This window comes from Oncorhynchus gorbuscha, linkage group LG16 (assembly GCF_021184085.1).
Source record: "Oncorhynchus gorbuscha isolate QuinsamMale2020 ecotype Even-year linkage group LG16, OgorEven_v1.0, whole genome shotgun sequence".
Taxonomy (NCBI): domain Eukaryota; kingdom Metazoa; phylum Chordata; class Actinopteri; order Salmoniformes; family Salmonidae; genus Oncorhynchus; species Oncorhynchus gorbuscha.
The window spans coordinates 68,769,766-68,794,189 of NC_060188.1; the positions used below are offsets into that span (position 1 = coordinate 68,769,766).

Below are 24,424 nucleotides of genomic sequence, written 5' to 3' on the forward strand. Positions count from 1 at the left end.
CTGCTATCATTGACTTCATCAGCACGAGCAGTGAGCTTTCACCGTTCAGCTCTTCAGTAATACTCAATGGTTTGACCTTGGAGAACAGCTCTAGGTCTTCCTGTGTGTGTGTGTGTGTGTGTGTGTGTGTGTGTGTGTGTGTGTGTGTGTGTGTGTGTGTGTGTGTGTGTGTGTGTGTGTGTGTGTGTGTGTGTGTGTGTGTGTGTGTGTGTGTGTGTGTGTGTGTGTGTATATGTGTGTGTATATATGTGTGTGTATATATATATATATGTATGTATGTATGTATGTATGTATGTGTGTGTGTGTGTGTGTGTGTGTGTGTGTGTGTGTGTGTGTGTGTGTGTGTGTGTGTGTGTGTGTGTGTGTGTGTGTGTGTGTGTGTGTGTGTGTGTGTGTGTACATCACCAGACACACATATTGAGCAGCGTGGCATCAGGCTAGAAGTGATAGTTAGTAGGAGATAGTAGTTTGTTTTATACAGGTCCAGGTGAGCATGAATCAGGCAGGTTACAATGGTCTCTGGTCATTCCTGGGAGGCAGAATCTAAAGTCTGAATAAAGACTAATCACGCTACTGGGTAATTAGATGTTAGCTAGCAGTTAGCTGGGGACACCTGCTGCACTGCACTGCATGCCCTCGCTGACCTGATGTGTAGAACACTGGTGTGGGGCTGGGTGTGGGCCGGGGCCGGGCCAGACAGGAGTGTTTAGTCTTTGAGAGAGAGAAGGGGGGCTAGTAGCTACACCAGTGTGTAAGACTTAGAGTAGGCCCCAACTCCTTGCTTCTGCAGTCTGCCCAGCGCTGAGGAGCTATTCTCTAGCAGTGAGTCTCTGGAGCCCCCCATCTTTGTGCTGGAGCCAGTGGGGTTGCTGCTGGTGCTGGAAGTGGAGGCTGTGGCTGCAGGGTTGGAGCAGGGCATGGTGAGAGTCCTCTGGGGCAGGGTGGCAGTGCCTGAGCTCACGCCCAGACTGCCCAACCCAGAGTGGCCTAGCGTCAGGGCCTGTTGCTTGGACGGGTCCAGAGTCATATGACGTCCTTGGGTGTGGTACGCCCGCTGTGCCAGGCTGCGGATGGAGGCCTCCCTGGGCGGGACCGCAGGGCATGGGTCATGCAGTTCTGCCTGCTTCCGGAAGAAAGGATCCGTCTTCATGTAGAGCGGGAGGTTGCAGAATTCACCTAGCAACGAGGACAGAACAGAGAGAGGGAGGGGCTTAGAGACCTGTTGAGATGTACATAAAACAGCCTGTGGCAGAGTATAATGTGGTGCACTGTGCCAGACAGGGTGGCTCTCTGTACTCACTCTTGTTGGCACGGTGGGGGATGGGCACGGCAACGTTGGTAGGTCTGCCGCGGTCGTAGTCCTGGGGTTTGGGTGGCGAGGCGGTGAAGCGACACAGGCCTGTCTCGGATGGGGTGCTGAGTGATGTCATGCTGTCGGCCGGGTCGTTGGTGCCTGTGGTCATCTGGTCAGAGGAGCTGTCGGAGATGAAGCACTCTGTGATGGTGAACTTGGCATGCTGCAGGTGCTCCTCCAGTTTGGCGTGTTCGTAGGCCCGCGCCAGCTCCTCATACGTAGACGACGCACTCTCTGTGGACACCATGCTGTTACGACCCTTGTCTAGAAAAACAATAAATGCCATATCATATTAGAACAATGCAATATGACGTTTGCATACAGTACAACTGTGCCAGTAGGCCTTTCAAGGTATCCTACAGGTCTGGTTTGGGGATGTAAAAGATAGATGTGTTAATGATGGGTCTTTAGTGGTGTTGTTGCCAGGGCGGGGCGGTACCCACCAGTATCCTGGGACAGGCTGGCGCTGTAGCTGTCACTCTCGGTAGCGGTGATGCCGTGGGAGCCCATGGTGCGCCAGTCAGAGGTCAGAGTCCTTGCGGAGGCTGTTGATTGGCTCTGGCCCGGCCTGCTCAGGGTCCACTGGCTGGAGTAGCGGTTTCTGGAGCTGTGGGCTGACTTCACACACTTCCTCGACACTGGATCTGAGACAAAGAGAGAATAGGAGGAGGAAGGTGAGAGGATAGAACTCACTCACAGGGTACTATTCATAACACTTATAATACTTCTGGGTGTAAGCATGTACAAACATTTTGGATGTCAGCTCAAGTTAACTCCTACACATTCCACTGTAACAAGACATATTTCCATACTATGCACATCTTAGTGTATGTGAAGTACTCACTGGTTCCAGGGCGGATGTCTGACATGTCAATCAAGGGCCCTGTGTTCTGGATGAGGGCAGGATGGTGCAGAGACACACCCGTGCAGAAACTCTGTGGATTCACTGATTGGCTGAACTCTGTGTCCGTCACTGGGGCCACTGCCTTGTCCTCACCTATTGGATGTAAGAGATGAGGAAAACATATTATGACAGTTGTTAAAAAATATCTGTGATAAACAATTAATCTCCCTTGTCAGATGTTCTCCTCATGGGCTGATTGTAACTCACACTCTACCAACACGTATTTAGTAAATTGAGAGAAATAATTTGATTGGTTAGTTAGTGTACTGTAACTAAAGGCTATTTAATTGGACAATATTCAGTCTGATCGATTTGATTAGCTGCAGTGTGTCCATACTGACCTATCTGCTTGATGCCCTCCTTGTCCTCGATGAGCAGCTGGACACGAGGGATGTCAATGTGGAGCCGAGGGCCCTGGGGAGGACCCTTCACTGGGGTGTCCATGCTGCGGTTGTTCTTACTGCTCAACACACAAAACAAGACACACACTTAGACTGGATCCACTGTCACATCAGCAGTACTTACATAGTGTACATGTATACATATATAACAGGAGTATATTGGTGATACTTTATAAGTGTTTACTGGGACTTGCAGGTATATTCAAAGATCCATCAAGATCCCCTGGAAAATGATACATCCATAACCACAGGCACCAATCAATCTAGAGTATTATCCTTACCTGATAAGCATCTCTGCAAGGCTCTTAGCATCTGTGAAAGCAAACACAAATATCTTTATTAGATTATAATGGATCATCATGTGGATTAGGCTAATTATTTTGACGTTACCTTTAGTGCTTCTCAGTTATTTACTCATTTACTTATGGCTCTTCCTCTCTGTTCTCCCCTCTCCCTCTTCCCTCTCTTTCCCCCTCCTTCCCTTTGTTTCTCACCTCTGAGTCGTTTGAGTCTCTTCTCCTTGCGTTTCTTGCGGATGATGAAGAGCAGGGCGACGCCCAGGGTGACCAGGATGACAGGAGAACCGATGGAGAACAGCTTCTTCACATCATCTCTGTCCTCATGGGCCGAGCTTATAGGAGGGATGGTACCTGGGAGGGAGAGAAGGGGTGAGAGGGAAAGTGAGAGGGAGGGAAAGGGGGTCAGAGGTAGATTAAAGGACTGCTTTTACCACCACATTCAAGCCCACTCACATTCTACTCCTCCTTCTCTCCCTTTTTTGGTCTCCCTCCTTATCCCCTTCTCTTTGATGACTGTAATTAGCTCTGAATAAGAGAGTCTGCTAAAATGTACATGAAAAAGTCAAAGCAGCAAGTGAGAGCAGTTATCTGGTAGAAACAGGAAGTGACTCACTGCCATCATAGTCTGTGGTGGCAAACTGGGAGCTTTGGTTCCCACAGCCGGCGCTATTACAGGCCTTCATCTTCAGCTCGTACCAGGTGGCCTCCCGCAGCTCGCTGAGGAATAGCTGGGCCGTGGCGTTGGCCTTCAGGCTCTGCCAGGCCCACGTGCCCTTGGGCCGGAAGTCCAGCAGCAGAGCGGTGATGGGGCAGCCTCCGCTGGTCCAGCCCTGCAGGTTGAGCCCCGCGTGGGTGGAGTTGATGTGGGTGAGCAGGGGCTGCTCTTTGTTGAACACGGGCTCTGCAGGAGAAGAGAAGAGACAGGGAGATTGTCAGACTGGCGGTAACTGAAGTTAGTGTGTTAGAGTGGGGATGTAGTTTATATGAGGTAAAACACACGATGTGAGGTAAAATATAAAATCATGCTGTGTTAAAATTAAACTATTTCTGCTCCTTCCTCCGCTACACCCTCTCTCACCTTCCCCCCTTCCCCTTGATCTTTCCTTTTCCCTCACCTCGTCCGTGGGTCTTAGCCTCGATGATCTCAGAGATGCGTCCTGAGCCCACACTGTTCTTGGCTGCCAGTTTGACCTTGTACCAGGTCCCACAGCGCAGGTTGTCCAGCCTGAAGGAACGCTCACTGGAACTAATGAACACATCCCTCCACTCCTCTGTGTTGTCCACTGAGTACTGCAGGACGAAACCTGAGGACACACAGGGATACACTACAGAATCATTTAAGCATTTCTTTATAATCTGCCGAATATACAAATAAACCATTTAAAAAACAATGAAATACTGTAAATGTCTATCAATTATAATATCATCCCAGTTCAATTATTAAAGCCATATTACACAACCTGCACATACTCCACTGAGGCAAAATCAGGTCAGCTCTAACGGCTGTTACACCCCTTGAACACCAGGGGGAGATAAAGGATTTAGAATGCCCTCAGTGATACAGTACCTTCTTTTGCTAGTATATCAGACATTAGGAGCTAAAAGTTAACATATTGACGGGAACCGAGAAAATTACACAAAAAGGTAAAAGGCTATATCAATATTATTTATATTTTTAGAGGAATTATCTCTCAGTGAGATACAGCAGGTAAAGAACTCTCCTCAGCCTGATCCTAATGCACTAAGGCCCAGGGGGAGGGAGTGGTGTACCTCTGATGGAGCTGCCTCCGTTGTCCCCAGGGATCCAGGCCAGGGTGATGGAAGAGGTGGAGGTGGTGGAGACGGTCAGACGGGGCTGGTCTGGAGGAACTGAACATCCAGAGAGAGAACACAGTCAGACACAGTTAGAGTCAATCAGCACCACAGAGACCAGGCACAAACAACACACAGTTACAGTGAGCAGATTGAGGGACCAGATAGAGAGATACGATACACACACAGTCAGCGGAACACCCAGAAACCAGCTGAGACAACCCCAGAAGGTCCTCAGACCTCACCCCACCCATATACTCAACCAGCCCAGCGTATCCCAGCTCACCTTGCACCAGTAGGTTTACTATGATGGTGTCAAAGCCCAGGGTGTTGGTGGCCGTGCACGTGTAGTACCCAGAATCCTCAGCTTTGACGGAACGTAACACCAGAGTACCATTGGACAGGATCTGACGCTGCCCGTCCACAGTCACAGGAATAGTCGAGTCCTCACTGAGACACACACACAGAGGATCCCAGTTAGATCACAATACAGCAACCTCACACCTCTATGGTAGACTTAACCCTGACCTGAACCTTATCTTCCAAAACCCAGCATTGGCACCAAGTCTAAAGTTTCTCCTAGCATTGATTGTGAGTTCCCCACTTTACTTCCATTGAGGATGAGTTAGGAGAGTTCTGACCTGTCTTTGGTCCATTTGATGGTGGGGGTGGGTTCTCCCACTGAGCTGCAGGGCAGACGGACCTCCTTCACCCAGGGAGTAGTCACTGTGCCCCCGAAAGACAGGATCTTAGCTGGGGCTGCAGATAGAGGGCAGGTGACACAGGTTAAACTGGGATGTCGCATATATACACACACACACACACACACACACACACACACACACACACACACACACACACACACACACACACACACACACACACACACACACACACACACACACACACACACACACACACACACACACACACACACACACACACACTCTCACTGAATGTGCTCACGTACACATGCACACACTTAAGCACCCAGGTACATTTACAGCCAGACAAACACTCTAACCTCCCTGCTCTGTTTCCACTTTCTTGTTGTGTAAACATCTTTCTCTAGTGTTTGCTGAGTGATCCTGGTATTGTGTAGGTTAGCCTGGAGGGTTTCCTTTTACCCACTGTTATGAGAGCAGAGCAGAGCATTGGAGTCCCCCCCCTATCCCTCCGTCTCGCTCAGTCCATCCATGCTCCATAGATTCTCCCCAGTATTGATCCCTGTCCAACCCCCTCCCTAAGGGCCAGTTTACTGGGTAGGCCCTGTTCATCACCACATAATTAACAACAGTGTTTCCTGCTACACCGCCAGCCCTCAATCAATACTACAGCTGTCAGTCAATAGAGAGAGAGAGAGAGCGAGCGAGCGAGCGAGCGAGCGAGAGAGAGAGAGAGAGAGAGAGAGAGAGAGAGAGAGAGAGAGAGAGAGAGAGAGAGAGAGAGAGAGAGAGAGAGAGAGAGAGAAAGGTACAGAGAGACAGATGAAAGCCCTCTGTGTAAGACAGACTATTTCTGAAATTCTTCTTCCTCTATTTTCTTCTTCTCTTTTTAAATAACCTTTACACAAATCCCTCCATCCCTCCTCAATTACCCCTCGCCCCCTCCTCCCTTACCTTTCCCAGCAGGCTCCACGGTGACCTTTTCACTGATGTTGCCGCGGCCAGCAGTTGTCACGGCGGAGGCCCAGATGAGGTACTGTTTACCGCGGGTCAGATGGGTGATCCTGTAGAACAACATCTCTGGGTTGGCCTCATACTCACTGGGAGCCTGGGGGAGAGAGATACAGGTCCGATTATTAACACTGTGTAATACCATGGTATAATGGTACAGTAGCACTTTGGAGGGGCTGCTTGGCATATATGGTCTAATGGCATGAGGGAAGCCCAGATGACTTGAAAGAGAACTAAGGAGTTTAGAACTAAGGAGTATAACTCATGCATGTATGCAGGCACGCAACACACACACAGCCGTGTTTACTTGAACATGGCTTTAGCACCCAGTCTCTCTCACACACACACACACACACACACACACACACACACACACACACACACACACACACACACACACACACACACACACACACACACACACACACACACACACACACACACACACACACACACACACACACACACACACACACACACACACACACACACACACACACACACCACCTCCCTCATCTGTTCACCACTCAATACCCATCTTCACCTCTTTTTCCATTTGCCTCATTTACCTTTTTCTCTCTTTCTCTCTCCCTCCCTATCTCAGCCTCTACCCAGGCTTGCTGGAGAGCAGGGTGGGTATGACAGAGGGATAGAGAGAAGAAGGGAGGGGAGGAGGGAGAAGGGGTGAATGTGGGGCTCTGGGGGGGTGAGTAACAGGAACATTAGAACATTCCTCCAGCGTGGAGGCAGCAGTGTCGTGGTGATCCAGGGAGTGATACAGAGAGATAATGAAAAGAGGAACAAAAGCACTCTCATCTCTGTGTGACTGATACCCTGCTCTGCTCCTCCCTCCCTCGTCTCCCTCCCCCGTCTCCCTCCTCTTCTCCATGCTCATTTACATGGTACTCATCCACATAGGGTGAGGATTTGTGAATGATAAGAAAGTGGAATTCTTCCATGATAGCAGGATTTTATTGGATCGTGTGTGTGTGGTCTGAATGTGTGCCACCAGAAAATGAGTGTGTGTGTGTGTGTATGTGTGTGTGAGAGAGAGAGAATAATGTAGATGTGTGAAAACTGCATAGCTAGTGCAGACCTGTGTGTGTGAGAGCTCCTGATGCTGCAGTGGGCATGTGTGAGCTTGTTCTCTGCTTCATTTGCATATCTACGTCTCATCACGTTGCCAAGACAACCTCATCTGTTCATCTGGGAGGGCAGGAAATAAAGCGACGGTGCAAACACAGTGAGATAGAGACACACCCAACCCCCCCCCCACATACACACACACACCCACCCACCCACACACACACACACACACACACACACACACACTGAGTGTTGGTTACTAATGAATTATCCATCAAGTGCTATATCATGCATTCACATCATGTCCTGTCATTAGGGCATTAACTCTCTGCCTCTACAATACCTGTAACTGCGCCTCCCCCATCCCATACTCTGCCCTCTCTGTGGTACTTACCGGCTGTCCGGAGCCTGGGCTGGAGCAGTAGATGGTGTACTTGCGGATGACACCATTGGGTTTAAGGGGGGGTAGCCAGGACACGACCACACTGTTGGGAGATGAGGGCACGGCTTTGATACCAGCTGGAGGACCTGGGACTGGAGAGGATACACAACACATAGACAGGTCAGCAGTGCTGTGTGCGTGTGTGTGTGTGTGTGAGTGTGTGTGAGTGTGTGTATGTGTGTGTGTGTGTGCGCGCGTGTGTGCGTGTGTGCGTGTGTGAGTATGTGTGTGTGTGTGTGTGTGTGTGTATGTGTGTGTGTGCGTGTGTGAGTGTGTGTATGTATGAGTGTGTCTTGTATGTTCCATCCAAGATGGCATAGCGGTTCAGATGTCTTTTGTCCTCGTCTTGTCGTGTCCCGTATATATATATATATATATATATATATATATATTTACAACTTTTTTCACATACATTTTTTACATTTTCCATCAACTCATCTTCAAAACACTCTCCTGCAACCCGCCTCACCAAGCTAATCCAGAAGCTAATCAGAAGCTAGTTCAGAAGCTAGTTAGCTTCTTTACTGGCAAATCGTTAGTATTCAGGTAACCACGGTTTGTGATCATCAGCTATCCTTTAGCTCGAAAATCTATTGCCAGTTTTGTACCGCGCAGCGCAGCGCGGCTCGGAACGGAACATACCGGACCAATTTTTCTCTCCATGTTCCTGGATTTCAACCGCTCTCTGGACATTCATACCTGGATCTCACAGCTAGCTAGCTGCTATCCGTGTGACTATCGGCTTTCGTCGATTCCGGAGCAAACATCAATTATTCCGGAGCTAGCCAGCTCCGTCAATCACTCCTGAGTTCCATCAATCACTCCTGGGCTGCAGTCACCTATCCGGACCCGTTTTACTGCCTACGCGGAACCCCACCGGGCCTTCACAACTGGACTGCTGATGGTATCTACCTGAAGGAGTTATCCGGCTGGCTCCTCCGTCACGACGTTACCTGAACGCCCATCTGCGGCCTGCTAACCGTTAGCTGTCTTATCGGCTGCTATCTGGATAGACAATCGGACAATTTATTTATTTATTTTTATTATTATTATGTTTTCTTCTTGGGCCTCTATAACTATATATATTGTTTTTATTTTTGTTGTTGTTGTGTGATTTGGATTAATCCCCTCTACCACACGGAACCCCACTAATCTACTGACGGAACGCAAGAGGTGGCTAATAACAGACCTCCATCCTATGCTAGCTTGCTACCGATGGCCTGGCTAGCTGTCTAAATCGCCGTGACCCCCAACCAACCTCTCCACTCACCGGACCCTTTTGATCACTCGACTAAGCATGCCTCTCCTTAATGTCAATATGCCTTGTCCATTGCTGTTCTGATTAGTGTTTATTGGCTTATTTCACTGTAGAGCCTCTAGTCCTGCTCACTATACCTTATCCAACCTATTAGTTCCACCACCCACACATGCAATGACATCTCCTGGTTTCAATGATGTTTCTAGAGACAATATCTCTCTCTTCATCACAATACCTAGGTTTACCTCCACTGTATTCACATCCTACCATACCTTTGTCTGTACATTATACCTTGATGCTATTTTATCGCCCCCAGAAACCTCCTTTGACTCTCTGTTCCAGACGTTCTAGACGACCAATTCTTATTGCTTTTAGCCGCACCCGTATTCTACTCCTCTTATGTAGCGATGTAGAGGTGAATCCTGGCCCTGCAGTGCCTTGCTCCACTCCTATTCCCCAGGTGCTCTCTTTTGACGACTTCTGTAACCGTAATAGCCTTGGTTTCATGCATGTTAACATTAGAAGCCTCCTCCCTAAGTTTGTTCTATTCACTGCTTTAGCACACTCTGCCAACCCGGATGTTCTAGCTGTGTCTGAATCCTGGTTTAGGAAGACCACCAAAAATTCTGAAATTTTAATTCCAAACTACAACATTTTCAGACAAGATAGAACTGCCAAAGGGGGCGGTGTTGCAATCTACTGCAAAGATAGCCTGCAGAGTTCTGTCCTACTATCCAGGTCTGTACCCAAACAATTTGAACTTCTACTTCTACTTCCACCTCTCTAAAACAAAGTCTCTCACCGTTGCCACCTGCTATAGACCACCCTTTGCCCCAGCTGTGCTCTGGACACCATATGTGAACTGATTGCGCCCCATCTATCTTCGGAGCTCGTGCTGCTAGGCGACCTAGCCGGGGTATCCTGGAAGGATATTGATCTCATCCCATCAGTAGAGGATGCCTGGATATTTTTTTTTAAATGCCTTCCTAACCACCTTCCTAACCATCTTAAATAAACATGCCCCATTCCAGAAATTTAGAACCAGGAACAGATATAGCCCTTGGTTCTCCCCAGACCTGACTGCCCTTAACCAACACAAAAACATCCTATGGCGTTCTGCATTAGCATCGAACAACCCTGTGATATGCAGCTGTTCAGGGAAGCTAGAAACCATTATACACAGGCAGTTAGAAAAGCCAAGGATAGCTTTTTCAAGCCGAAATTTGCTTCCTGCAACACTAACTCAAAAAAGTTCTGGGACACTGTAAAGTCCATGAAGAATAAGAACACCTCCTCCCAGCTGCCCACTGCACTGAAGATAGGAAACACTGTCACCACTGATAAATCCACCATAATTGAGAATTTCAATAAGCATTTTTCTACGGCTGGCCATGCTTTCCACCTGGCTACTCCTACCCCGGTCAACAGCACTGCACCCCCAACAGCAACTCGCCCAAGCCTTCCCCATTTCTCCTTCTTCCAAATCCTTTCAGATGATGTTCTGAAAGAGCTGCAAAATCTGGACCCCTACAAATCAGCCAGGCTAGACAATCTGGACCCTTTCTTTCTAAAATTATCTGCCGAAATTGTTGCCACCCCTATTACTAGCCTGTTCAAACTCTCTTTCGTGTCGTCTGAGATTCCCAAAGATTGGAAAGCAGCTGCGGTCATCCCACTCTTCAAAGGGGGACACACTCTTGACCCAAACTGCTACAGACATATATCTATCCTACCATGCCTTTCTAAGGTCTTCGAAAGCCAAGTCAACAAACAGATTACCGACCATTTCGAATCTCACCATACCTTCTCTGCTACGCAATCTGGTTTCAGAGCTGGTCATGGGTGCACCTCAGCCACGCTCAAGGTCCTAAACGATATCTTAACCGCCATCGATAAGAAACATTACTGTGCAGCCGTATTCATTGATCTGGCCAAGACTTTCGACTCTGTCAATCACCACATCCTCATCGGCAGTCTCGACAGCCTTGGTTTCTCAAATGATTGCCTCGCCTGGTTCACCAACTACTTCTCTGATAGAGTTCAGTGTGTCAAATCGGAGCTTCTGCTGTCCGGACCTCTGGCAGTCTATGGGGGTGCACAGGGTTCAATTCTTGGACCGACTCTCTTCTCTGTATACATCAATGAGGTCGCTCTTGCTGCTGGTGAGTCTCTGATCCACCTCTACGCAGACGATACCATTCTGTATACTTCTGGCCCTTCTTTGGACACTGTGTTAACAACCGTCCAGGCAAGCTTCAATGCCATACAACTCTCCTTCAGTGGCCTCCAATTGCTCTTAAATACAAGTAAAACTCAATGCATGCTCTTCAACCGATCGCTACCTGCACCTACCCGCCTGTCCAACATCACTACTCTGGACGGCAACTACAAATACTTAGGTGTCTGGTTAGACTGTAAACTCTCCTTCCAGACCCATATCAAACATCTCCAATCCAAAGTAAAATCTAGAATTGGCTTCCTATTTCGCAACAAAGCATCCTTCACTCATGCTGCCAAACATACCCTTGTAAAACTGACCATCCTACCAATCCTCGACTTTGGCGATGTCATTTACAAAATAGCCTCCAATACCCTACTCAACAAATTGGATGCAGTCTATCACAGTGCAATCCGTTTTGTCACCAAAGCCCCATATACTATCCACCATTGCGACCTGTACGCTCTCGTTGGCTGGCCCTCGCTTCATACTCGTCACCAAACCCACTGGCTCCATGTCATCTACAAGACCCTGCTAGGTAAAGTCCCCCCTTATCTCAGCTCGCTGGTCACCATAGCATCTCCCACCTGTAGCACACGCTCCAGCAGGTATATCTCTCTAGTCACCCCCAAAACCATTTCTTTCTTTGGCCGCCTCTCCTTCCAGTTCTCTGCTGCCAATGACTGGAACGAACTACAAAAATCTCTGAAACTGGAAACACTTATCTCCCTCACTAGCTTTAAGCACCAACTGTCAGAGCAGCTCACAGCTTACTGCACCTGTACATAGCCCACATATAATTTAGCCCAAACAACTACCTCTTTCCCAACTGTATTTTATTTATTTATTTATTTTGCTCATTTGCACCCCATTATTTTTATTTCTACTTTGCACATTCTTCCATTGCAAAACTATCATTCCAATGTTTTACTTGCTATATTGTATTTACTTTGCCACCATGGCCTTTTTTGCCTTTACCTCCCTTCTCACCTCATTTGCTCACATCGTATATAGAGTTGTTTATACTGTATTATTGACTGTATGTTTGTTTTCCTCCATGTGTAACTCTGTGTCGTTGTATCTGTCGAACTGCTTTGCTTTATCTTGGCCAGGTCGCAATTGTAAAATGTGTGTGTGTGTGTGTGTGTGTGTGTGTGTGTGTGTGTGTGTGTGTGTGTGTGTGTGTGTGTGTGTGTGTGTGTGTGTGTGTGTGTGTGTGTGTGTGTGTGTGTGTGTGTGTGTGTGTGTGTGCGTGTGCGTGTGTGCGTGTGTTTGACTGGGTACTAAAGCCATGTTCAAGTAAACACGGCTGTGCGCAGGGCCGTGGCTATTTCCGTGTGTGTGGGTGTTAAAGCCGTGTTAAAGTGAGCAGGGTAGTTTGCAGATTGCCAGTCTCATCCTGTGCTGTAAGCCGCTCTGGGAGGACTTGGAGGAGGTCCCCTGGGGAGAGGCCAGGCCCGGGCCAGAACAGGGCCAGCGGTGACATATGTTCACTCAGACACCGTGGTCAGCAGTTCCGCTCTCCTCGCTCTGCTCTGACACCCTACAGTCTAACTCTCTAACCCCTAAACAGATTAACACACACCAGGCTGCTCCTCATGCTCACTGCATGGCCACTTGACTGAGATGCCCAAAGAGCCTTATAACTCTATCAGTCATCAACAACATAAAGCCTCAATACTCTCCCACTGTCCACACATACAGAACACTGGACCTTATTCTAAGAATACAACCCGTTCATCAGATAGAAATGCATGGGTCTCCCTGGGTTACAAGGGACAGGGTTCAAATGAATACTGTGAGGCTACACTACATTAGACCTTCCTCCATGTACTGTACTGTACAGCAGGACCTAAAGCACAAAGATTAAGGACCTATCCAACCCTAGATAGAGATCAGTAGCATTATGTGACCTGATGCACTTGACCCTGCTGGATCCTTTTACAGATTATAGTGAAGAGGGAGGACTGTTAGAGAGATCCAGGACCCCCTATCTCCTCCCTCTCTATCCCACCCAGGGCAGCCTGCTCCCCCCAGTAATCCTGCTCTCTCTCTCTGGGCCCCCTCCATCTCCTGGGGCTCCATCTCAACCACATTATGGCAGGAATAACACCAGGGACATGAGAGGGGAGGGGAGGGAGTGAGGGAGGAGAGGGTTAGGGGCAGCCCCAAGGGGAGATGAGAGGGGGGTTATAGGAGAAATGCATAATTATCATAACTGGGCCTTCATGTCAGAATGGGAGGGGGGGTGGGTTAAGCTCCATCTGCTGCCCAAAATCTGCACGTTCCCAGTCCAGACTGTCTGATCCACTGTCAGACAACCCAGTGATGAGGAGTCATATACAGTCACCTACAGTACACTACTGCTGAACAACTAGCTACTTCTAACCATGGTCTTAACCATCACCATGACTATGCATCCCAAACCACAGCTACCAAAAGCCTTCAGAGAGAAAGGGACAACCTCAGCCTCCCAAAGAGCCTCAAATACCATGGACCAGCAGAGAAGAGCATGTGGCACAGGAGGGATAACATAGATAAAGTCTAAGGCACCACCAAGGCTAAAACAGTATATATAGGAAGTACTATAAAGAGTTAACAAAGCATCTAGTAAAGCAGGGCAAACTGAGGAGGGCTAACATGTCTCTTGTCCTCCATCAATCAACCCATTTTTTCTTTCTTTTCATCTTTTGTCTCTCGCTCCTTCGCCCGGGCAGGCCCAGCTGTGCCACCTCTCCCTCTCTCCCTCCCATTCTCCTCTCTCTCTCCACCCCCTCCTCCTCCTGTTTAGGGGAGTGAAGGAGACAGGGATTGGCCTGTAATCCCGCCTTCAATGGTGTAAGCACAAAATTAATTATCTCTAATCCAGGAGGAGTTAATTCCTGGGCCTGGCTGCCTGGCTGCCTGACTGCCTGACTGCCTGACTGGCTGCCTGACTGCCTGACTGCCTGACTGCCTGACTGCCTGGCTGCCTGGCTGCCTGGCTACCTGGCTGGTTGGCTACTTGTGTCCAGGGGGGCTGTGGGCTGCAGGGCTGGGTGCTGTGGATCAGTCCCCTTCCTCTCCCTCATTCTGCCTCTACTCCTCCTCTTCTATCCCCCATCTCTAGTCTTGAGCCCTCAGCCATGGGCCAAAGCCTCTTAATTCTCATTATCACTGGTAATGGGGCCTCACTACACAAATGAGCTTTAGTCATGGGCTTGAGATACACCCTGACACTCTTCTCTATCCCCCCATGAACACACATACAGCCTTCCTCTGAGCTTCTCCTCTCTTCCAAGCAGTGTGCATCTCAGTGTGACTGTGGTTCTATCTTTCTGTGGTATATATATATATATTTATAGACTGGGGGGTTCGAGCCCTGAATACTGATTGGCTGACAGCTGTGGTATATCAGACAGTATACCACGGGTAAGACAAAACACAGATTTTTACTGCTCTAATTACGTTTGTGGTATATGGCCAATATATCATGGCTAAGGGCTGTATCCAGGCACACCGCCTTGCGTTGTGCGTATGAACAGCACTTAGCCATGGTATATTGGCCATATACCATACCTCCTTGGGCGTTATTGCTTAAATGTACACTGCCGTTCAAAAGTTTGGGGTCACTTAGAAATGTCCTTGTTTTTGAAAGAAAAGCTCATTTTTTTGTCCATTAAAATAACTGCAAATTGATCAGAAATACAGTGTAGACATTGTTAATGTTGTAAATGACTATCGTAGCTGGAAACGACACATTTTAAATGGAATATATACATAGGCGTACAGAGGCCCATTATCAGCAACCGTGTTCCAATGGCACATTGTTTTAACTAATCCAAGTCTTTGTTTCTGGCCATTTTGATCCTGTAATTGAACCCACAAATGCTGATGCTCCAGATAGTCAACTAGTCTAAAGAATGCCAGTTTTATTGCTTCTTTAATCAGGACAACAGTTTTCAGCTGTGCTAACATAATTGCAAAAGGGTTTTCTAATGATCAATTAGCCTTTTAAAATGATAAACTTGGATTAGCTAACACAACGTGCCATTGGAACACAGGAGTGATGGTTGAAGATAATGGGCCTCTGTACACCTATGTAGATATTCCATTAAAAAATATTTTGTTTCCAGCTACAATAGTAATTTACAACATTAACAATGTCTACACTGTATTTCTGATCAATTTTATGTTATTTTAATGAACAAAAAATGGTGCTTTTCTTTCAAACAAGGATATTTCTAAGTGACCCCAGATCTTGGAACGGTAGTGTATATATGGGTTAAAGTCGATATCAGTGGGAGGATAATGTATATGTGTGTGTTGACAGAGAGTGTTTGCACATGTGTGCGTGTACTCACGGTCCTCGCGGGTTTGGATGTACAGGACATTGCTCCTGACCCCGTCCCCAGCCTGTGTGTAGGCCAGCACCTGGACACTGTAGTTAGTAAACTTCTCCAGCCCTCTCAGCTCCACCTGCTCACGAGTTGTAGTGATGTTTTGCATCTCTCCCCATTCTGAGAGAGAGAGCGAGAGAGAGAGAGTGAGAGAGAGATTAAGCCTTGTTTGTTCATATATCACAATGCACAAATTGGGAGGAAAATACAGGTTCGGCTAAAGGGGGCAAGGTAAACATACAAATAATATATTCCAGGTAAATCCCATAGAGAGACAGATGAGGAGAAGGGGTGTGTGAAGGGTTAGGAGACAGATAGGGAATGGGGTGTGTGAAGGGTTAGGAGACAGATGAGGAGAAGGGGTGTGTGAAGGGTTAGGAGACAGATAGGGAATGGGGTGTGTGAAGGGTTAGGAGACAGATAGGGAATGGGGTATGTGAAGGGTTAGGAGACAGATGAGGAGAAGGGGTGTGTGAAGGGTTAGGAGACAGATGAGGAGAAGGGGTGTGTGAAGGGTTAGGAGACAGATGAGGAGAAGGGGTGTGTGAAGGGTTAGGAGACAGATGAGGAGAAGGGCTGTGTGAAGGGTTAGGAGACAGATAGGGAATGGGGTGTGTGAAGGGTTAGGAGACAGATGAGGAGAAGGGGTGTGTGAAGGGTTAGGGAATGGGGTGTGTGAGACAGATGAGGAGGATGAGGAGAAGGGCTGTGTGAAGGGTTAGGAGACAGATGAGGAGAAGGGGTGTGTGAAGGGTTAGGAGACAGATAGGGAATGGGGTGTGTGAAGGGTTAGGAGACAGATAGGGAATGGGGTATGTGAAGGGTTAGGAGACAGATGAGGAGAAGGGGTGTGTGAAGGGTTAGGAGACAGATAGGGAATGGGGTGTGTGAAGGGTTAGGAGACAGATGAGGAGAAGGGGTGTGTGAAGGGTTAGGAGACAGATGAGAAGAAGGGGTGTGTGAAGGGTTAGGAGACAGATAGAGTATGGGGTGTGTGAAGGGTTAGGAGACAGATAGGGAATGGGGTGTGTGAAGGGTTAGGAGACAGATAGGGAATGGAGTGTGTGAAGGGTTAGGAGACAGATGAGGAGAAGGGGTGTGTGAAGGGTTAGGAGACAGATAGAGCATGGGGTGTGTGAGGGGTTAGGAGACAGATAGGGAATGGGGTGTGTGAAGGGTTAGGAGATAGATGAGGAGAAGGGGTGTGTGAAGGGTTAGGAGACAGATAGGGAATGGGGTGTGTGAAGGGTTAGGAGACAGATTGGGAATGGGGTGTGTGAAGGGTTAGGAGACAGATGAGGAGAAGGGGTGTGTGAAGGGTTAGGAGACAGATTGGAAATGGGGTGTGTGAAGGGTTAGGAGGGACAGATAGAGAATGGGGTGTGTGAAGGGTTAGGAGACAGATTGGGAATGGGGTGTGTGAAGGGTTAGGAGACATATGAGGAGAAGGGGTGTGTGAAGGTTTAGGAGACAGATAGGGAATGGGGTGTGTGAAGGGTTAGGAGACAGACAGGGAATGGGGTGTGTGAAGGGTTAGGAGACAGATAGGGAATGGGGTGTGTGAAGGGTTAGGAGACAGATAGGGAATGGGGTATGTGAAGGGTTAGGAGACAGATGAGGAGAAGGGGTGTGTGAAGGGTTAGGAGACAGATAGGGAATGGGGTGTGTGAAGGGTTAGGAGACAGATGAGGAGAAGGGGTGTGTGAAGGGTTAGGAGACAGATGAGAAGAAGGGGTGTGTGAAGGGTTAGGAGACAGATAGAGTATGGGGTGTGTGAAGGGTTAGGAGACAGATAGGGAATGGGGTGTGTGAAGGGTTAGGAGACAGATAGGGAATGGAGTGTGTGAAGGGTTAGGAGACAGATGAGGAGAAGGGGTGTGTGAAGGGTTAGGAGACAGATAGAGCATGGGGTGTGTGAGGGGTTAGGAGACAGATAGGGAATGGGGTGTGTGAAGGGTTAGGAGATAGATGAGGAGAAGGGGTGTGTGAAGGGTTAGGAGACAGATAGGGAATGGGGTGTGTGAAGGGTTAGGAGACAGATTGGGAATGGGGTGTGTGAAGGGTTAGGAGACAGATGAGGAGAAGGGGTGTGTGAAGGGTTAGGAGACAGATTGGAAATGGGGTGTGTGAAGGGTTAGGAGGGACAGATAGAGAATGGGGTGTGTGAAGGGTTAGGAGACAGATTGGGAATGGGGTGTGTGAAGGGTTAGGAGACATATGAGGAGAAGGGGTGTGTGAAGGTTTAGGAGACAGATAGGGAATGGGGTGTGTGAAGGGTTAGGAGACAGACAGGGAATGGGGTGTGTGAAGGGTTAGGAGACAGATAGGGAATGGGGTGTGTGAAGGGTTAGGAGACAGATAGGGAATGGAGTGTGTGAAGGGTTAGGAGACAGATAGGGAATGGGGTGTGTGAAGGGTTAGGAGACAGATAGGGAATGGAGTGTGTGAAGGGTTAGGAGACAGATGAGGAGAAGAGGTGTGTGAAGGGTTAGGAGACAGATAGAGCATGGGGTGTGTGAAGGGTTAGGAGACAGATAGGGAATGGGGTGTGTGAAGGGTTAGGAGACAGATGAGGAGAAGGGGTGTGTGAAGGGTTAGGAGACAGATAGGGAATGGGGTGTGTGAAGGGTTAGGAGACAGATAAGGAATGGGGTGTGTGAAGGGTTAGGAGACAGATAGGGAATGGGGTGTGTGAAGGGTTAGGAGACAGATGAGGAGAAGGGATGTGTGAAGGGTTAGGAGACAGATAGGGAATGGGGTGTGTGAAGGGTTAGGAGACAGATAGGGAATGGGGTGTGTGAAGGGTTAGGAGACAGATGAGGAGAAGGGATGTGTGAAGGGTTAGGAGACAGATGAGGAGAAGGGATGTGTGAAGGGTTAGGAGACAGATAGGGAATGGGGTGTGTGAAGGGTTAGGAGACAGATGAGGAGAAGGGGTGTGGGGCAGGCTAGGGCAGAGTTTGGGAGTGTGTGAAGGGTTAGGAGACAGATAGGGAATGGGGTGTGTGAAGGGTTAGGAGACAGATAGGGAATGGGGTGTGTGACGGGTTAGGAGACAGATGAGGAGAAGGGGTGTGGAGCAGTTTAGGGCAGAGTTTGGGAGTGTGTGAAGGGTTAGGAGACAGATGAGGAGAAGGGGTGTGGGGCAGTTTAGGGCAGAGTTTGGGAGTGTGTGAAGGGTTAGGAGACAGATGAGGAGAAGGGGTGTGGGGCAGGCTAGGGCAGAGTTTGGGAGTGTGTGAAGGGTTAGGAGACAGATAGAGAATGGGGTGTGGGGCAGTTTAGGGCAGAGTTTGGGAGTGTGTTATGTGTTCAGACACACGGACAGATAGACAGGCAGGTGAGGCCATGGGTTTGGGGTGGAGTTAGAATGATAGTAGTGATAATTACTCTGCATCGGCCCCTGTGCCTGGCCCCCACAGCACCCACCTCCGTCAGGGAAGAGGGACCAGAACACCACGCGGTAGCCCTTCAACACGCCATGCAGCGTCAGACGCGGTGGCTCCGCCCACGTGATCACCGCCTCGTCTGAGGTCACCGAGATAGCCCGCACGTTCTGGGGCGGCTGGCTGGGCACTGGGGGTAGGAGAGAGGTCAAAGGTTAACATTACAGAGGACCATAGTGTACCTTATTGAACACAGCTGTCTGCGACTAATAGGACGGAGATACAGTAATAGTAAGAAACTGCATAACATTCCCAAAATACTATTTATTCCAATCTTCAATTTTCAATCACTGCAATGGAGAGAGAAAGAGAGAAGTATAAAGTGAGGGATGGCAGAGAGAGAGGCAGGTATAAGGGAAAAGGGAAAGAGGAATACACTGTATCATTTACCAGGCGAGTCTTGACTGTTAAGGGTTAACTTGGAGGAAGGGGGGATGGTGATGAGAGGCAGACGGCGGATAAAAAGCAGAAGTGTGCGGACGGAGGACAATGTGTCCAGCTGTGTGATAATTGCAGCTGTAGAAACAGCAGCAAGCAGACAGAGACAGAGAAAGACAGAGAGTGTGTGTTGTAGTTACCATCACTACTAACTAATTATCATAATCAGGATCTACATCTATCTCTATCATTAAGGCTGTACAAACGGGGGGAGACTGAGGGACTAAGATGTTGTCTGTCTGATGTAAAGATAAAACAGAGAGTAGCGAAAGAAGGAGAAGGGGGATCACCCAATGAAAGCAAAGGGAGAAATAGATTCAGGAGAGAAAAAATGGAACAAATCAACAAAGAAATGGTGGAAACGAAAGAGGGAATAGAGAGATGACCAATGAAGGGGAGAGAGGGAGAGGGAGAGGACGAGAGAGAGAGAGAGAGAGAGAGAGAGAGAGAGAGAGAGAGAGAGAGAGAGAGAGAGGGAGATATAGAGATAACCAATGAAGGGGAGAGAGGGAGAGGGAGAGGGAGATATAGAGATAATCAATGAAGGGGAGAGATGGAGAGGACGAGAGAGAGAGAGAGAGAGAGAGGGAGATATAGAGATAACCAATGAAGGGGAGAGAGGGAGAGGGAGAGGACGAGGATGAGAGAGAGAGAGAGGGGGAGATATAGAGATAACCAATGAAGGGGAGAGAGGGAGAGGGAGAGGACGAGAGAGAGAGCGGGAGATATAGAGATAACCAATGAAGGGGAGAGAGGGAGAGGACAAGAGAGAGAGAGAGAGAGAGAGGGAGATATAGAGATAACCAATGAAGGGGAGAGGGAGAGGGCGAGGAACAGAGAGAGAGAGAGGGAGATATAGCGAGGACGAGAGAGAGAGAGAGAGGAGATATAGAGATAACCAATGAAGGGGAGAGAGGGAGAGGGAGAGGAGAGAGAGAGAGAGAGAGAGAGAGAGAGAGAGAGAGAGAGAGAGAGAGAGAGAGAGAGAGAGAGAGAGAGAGAGAGAGAGAGAGAGAGGGAGATATGGAGATAACCAATGAAGGGGAGAGAGGGAGAGGGAGAGGGAGATATAGAGATAACCAATGAAGGGGAGAGAGGGAGAGGGAGAGGACGAGACAGAGAGAGAGGGAGATAGAGAGAGGTAGAGTGGGCAGGCATATTCAGAGAGTAATGGGGTCTCTCGCTCTCTCAGTCTACTGAGGGAGCTAATTAAAACAGGAGAATGATGGGGGATGTGCTGCATGTTCATTTCCTCCATTTTGTCTCATAGACTGTGTGTGTGAGAGTGTTTGCACAACTGAATCAATGTGTGGGTGCATCTTTATTTACTGCTTTTCCACTCTATTCTTACATGATTGGACTCTATTTTCTATTCCTGTTGACAACTTAAAGAAATCTACCCGTTGTACTAGCAAAGTATGAATCTCTCTCTCTCTCTCGTTATCTCTCTCTATATCTCTCTCTAGATCTCTCTCTCTCTCTAGCTCCCTCCCTCTACCATCATCTATCCCCCTCTTTCCCTAACCTCCCTCCCTCCGGTCTTACCATCCTCCAGTGTGGTAGCGTTGATCTCAGTGCTAGAGGGACCAGTGCCAGCCCTGTTGAAGGCCTGGACCACCACTCCATACTGGGCAAACTTCTTAAGGTTGTCCAGGGTGTACACCTCACTGTCCCCTGTGGCCTTCATCTCCACAATGCTGTATTGGCCGTTACTGCCCGGCCCGTTCTCACGGTAACCGATCTGGTACCCCCGGATCAACCCGTTCTGAAGCTCCTTTCTGGGGGCCTGAGAGTGAGAGGCAAGGGACAGCTCTGTTAGGAACCTGACTGGAGATTAATGACAGTTAGTTTGAATGTCTCACTTATTATGGTATTACAGCATAAAGGAAGAGAGGCATGATGGTTAATGAAGTTTACCCTCCATGTGACCCGTATGCTCTGAGACGTCATTGGTTGGAGGATCACTTCCATAGGGGGCCCATCAGGTTCTGTTGAGGTGAGAGGTTGAAATAAGGGTTTCAATAGCACCAAACAAGACATTTTAAATAAGTGTGTGTCTATGTGTGTGTGTATGTTTGTGTGTGTGCTTGTGTGCGTGCTTGTGCATGTATGTGTGTTTGCGTGTGCGTTTGCGTTTGCGGTTAGACTTACGTGCTTCCTCAGTGCTGATGGTGAGCTCCTTGCTAGGCTGGCTGCGTCCGATCTTGTTGAAGGAATACATGCGGATGCTGTAGACGCAGGCAGGGTGCAGCTCCACGATGTTAGCCTGGTTGTTAGTGGGGGAGATGTTCCTGGTGGTGTACTTGTGATCCCAAGTATCTGTAACAAATAGAAGCAGATAGAGAGGACATTAGGGGACCAGAGAAAAGGGAGTTAGATCGAGGACAATAGGGATGTGAGGGTTTACAGGGTTGGACTGGTTGGACTCGTACCAGACTTGTTCTTATACTCAATGTCGTAGCTGGTGATGATGCTGTTGCCATCGAACCTCTGGATCCAGCGCAGGTTCATACTGCGGTCCTTCACCTCTCTCACCTCCAACTCAGGAGGGTCAGGAGGCTCTGTGTGGGTTAAAGGAGGAGGTTGGTTATACATTTAACCTCAATCACTGGTCGGTCAACAGTGAGCCTATGTGCAGTAATAGCAGAGTGCGAGAGATAGGCACCTTGCACGGTAAGCTGGATGAGTCCTCGCCCCTCTCCGTATGAGTTGATGGCGTGGCAGGAGAAGAAGACTGAGTCCCCGCGCTCCGCTGGCTTCAGCTACATGGGGGACAGCAACACACCAAATAACCCTTTTTATACTCTGATCTCAACTCAATTGGGCTAAAATTCTCAATTCTAATGCCCTCCAATGTCAATTCTCTCTCAACATTTTACCCTCTTTCCTCAGTGTCTGACCTTGAGTGTGGAGATGACCTCGTCCCCCTTCTTGTTGATGGTGATGGAGTAGCGGGGGTTCCTCTCGGCATCGATGACAGTGTCGCCCCTCTCCCAGCGGATGATGATGGGCTGCTCGCCCCGCGCTGTGCAGTTCAGCTCCTTCATCTGGCCTTTGATGGCCATGGTGGTGTTGGGGTGCGACGTGATCATGGCTGGAACTGGAGACACGCGCACAGAGAGAAATATTAATGAATGTGATGAATAGATATGGGGGAATGAGAGAAGGAAAGAGGGAGGGGTATTAGAAAAATCAAGGTACTGTACAGGTGTGTTGAAAATAGAAATCTCAATTTATTCCCTCCATCACTCTCTATTCTCATTTCACGCTCCGAGCCCTCGTGGCCCTCTCACACCCCCTCCTCTCTTCCCCGTCTACCTCCTTCCCTCCTCTCCTTTTCCCTCCTTCCCTCCTCTTTGCCAACATGGGTTATTGATCTGAAGGGTTCCTGCTGTTTTGTTTTCATCACTAATTCATCAGAACCTTTCCTTCCCCACCACAGCCATAGACAGTCAAAAAGACACACAGACTGGAGGAACAAATCAATCAACATGCACACACAGACACACACACACCAGTCTGGGAGACTTAGAGAGAGTGGTATTTAAGTGTAGAGCCGACCCTCCTCCTGAAGAGGGTTAATGAAGTGTAGCCCAGGGCTGGGGTCAAACAGGGGGGGGGGTGAATGACAAGTGTGAGGAAGAGAATGAGAGAAAATGAAAGAGAGAAAGAGAGAGACAGAGTGAGACAACATGCTCTGCTCACACCTACTGCAATGGTCTGGGCCTAAACCACACGAAATACTAGACACTATGGAACACATATATTTTACTATCTCATTCTGGAATATACAATGTCTGAGGTCATCAGCTTCCCTTATCAAATCAAACAATTTCAAGCAGACAACCTAAGAAAATGAACAACAATGACAAATAGTTTGATGAAGAATTAAAAAACCTAAGAAAGACATTGAGAAACCTATCCAAACAAAAACATAGAGATCCAGACAACCTGAGTCTGTGTCTTCACTGTGCTAAATCACTGAAACAATAAAGAAATACACTACGGAAAAAGAAGGAACAGCACGTCAGAAAGCACGTCAGAAATCAGCTCAATGTAATCGAAGAATCCATAGAATCAAACCACTTCTGGTAAAATTGGAACACACTAAACAAACAACAACACGAAGAGTTATCTATCCAGAATGGGGATGTGAATAAACCCAGTCTCCAATCATTTGGATCTATAGCAAAGAACAAACAGCAAAAACATATACATGATCAATTACAAATCTTAGAATCAACTATTAAACACTACCAGAACCCACTGAATTCTCCAATTACATTGAATGAACTACAGGACAAAATACAAACCCTCCAACCCAAAAAGGCCTGTGGTGTTGATGGCATACTACAGTATATGAAATTATCAAATATACAGACCACAAATTCCAAACGTTTTAACATCATCCTCAGCTCTGGCATATTCCCCAATATTTGTAACCAACGACTGATAACCCCAATCCACAAAAGTGGAGACAAATTTGACCCCAATAACTATCGTGGGATATTGGTCAACAGCAACCTTGGGAAAATACTCTGCATCATCATTAACAACAGATTCAGTAAAAACAATGAACTGAGCTAACGTAAATTTGGCTTATTAACAAATTACGATACGACAGACCACAAATTCACCCTGCACACACTAATTCAAAAACAAACAAAGCAAAACAAAGGCAAAGTCTTCTTATGCTTTGTTGAATTCAAAA

General features: G+C 48.1%; 1 protein-coding gene across 5 annotated transcripts in view; it reads right to left on the reverse strand.

The window, feature by feature from the left end:
* Positions 1-345: 345 nt before the first annotated feature.
* LOC123998660 (Down syndrome cell adhesion molecule-like protein 1 homolog) overlaps positions 346-24,424 on the reverse strand; it is a 103,475-nt gene continuing 79,396 nt past the window's right edge. The window contains exons 12-34 of one of the 5 annotated variants that reach the window (XM_046303747.1): positions 22,614-22,813; positions 22,379-22,475; positions 22,146-22,274; positions 21,865-22,032; positions 21,631-21,701; positions 21,259-21,499; positions 19,259-19,405; positions 15,794-15,949; positions 7,927-8,066; positions 7,016-7,066; positions 6,390-6,543; positions 5,412-5,529; positions 5,057-5,220; positions 4,729-4,827; positions 4,074-4,262; positions 3,572-3,859; positions 3,154-3,309; positions 2,941-2,971; positions 2,600-2,721; positions 2,199-2,351; positions 1,798-1,998; positions 1,301-1,618; positions 346-1,176 (exon numbers count right to left, since the gene is read on the reverse strand). In XM_046303747.1, the coding sequence (XP_046159703.1) occupies positions 740-1,176; positions 1,301-1,618; positions 1,798-1,998; positions 2,199-2,351; positions 2,600-2,721; positions 2,941-2,971; positions 3,154-3,309; positions 3,572-3,859; positions 4,074-4,262; positions 4,729-4,827; positions 5,057-5,220; positions 5,412-5,529; positions 6,390-6,543; positions 7,016-7,066; positions 7,927-8,066; positions 15,794-15,949; positions 19,259-19,405; positions 21,259-21,499; positions 21,631-21,701; positions 21,865-22,032; positions 22,146-22,274; positions 22,379-22,475; positions 22,614-22,813 (3,830 nt within the window). In that variant the 3' untranslated portion in view covers positions 346-739. Of the gene's footprint in view, positions 1,177-1,300; positions 1,619-1,797; positions 1,999-2,198; positions 2,352-2,599; positions 2,722-2,940; positions 2,972-3,153; positions 3,310-3,571; positions 3,860-4,073; positions 4,263-4,728; positions 4,828-5,056; positions 5,221-5,411; positions 5,530-6,389; positions 6,544-7,015; positions 7,067-7,926; positions 8,067-15,793; positions 15,950-19,219; positions 19,406-21,258; positions 21,500-21,630; positions 21,702-21,864; positions 22,033-22,145; positions 22,275-22,378; positions 22,476-22,613; positions 22,814-24,424 lie in introns of all 5 variants that reach the window. The other 4 variants (XM_046303746.1, XM_046303745.1, XM_046303750.1 and 1 more) reach the window with 4 other exon arrangements.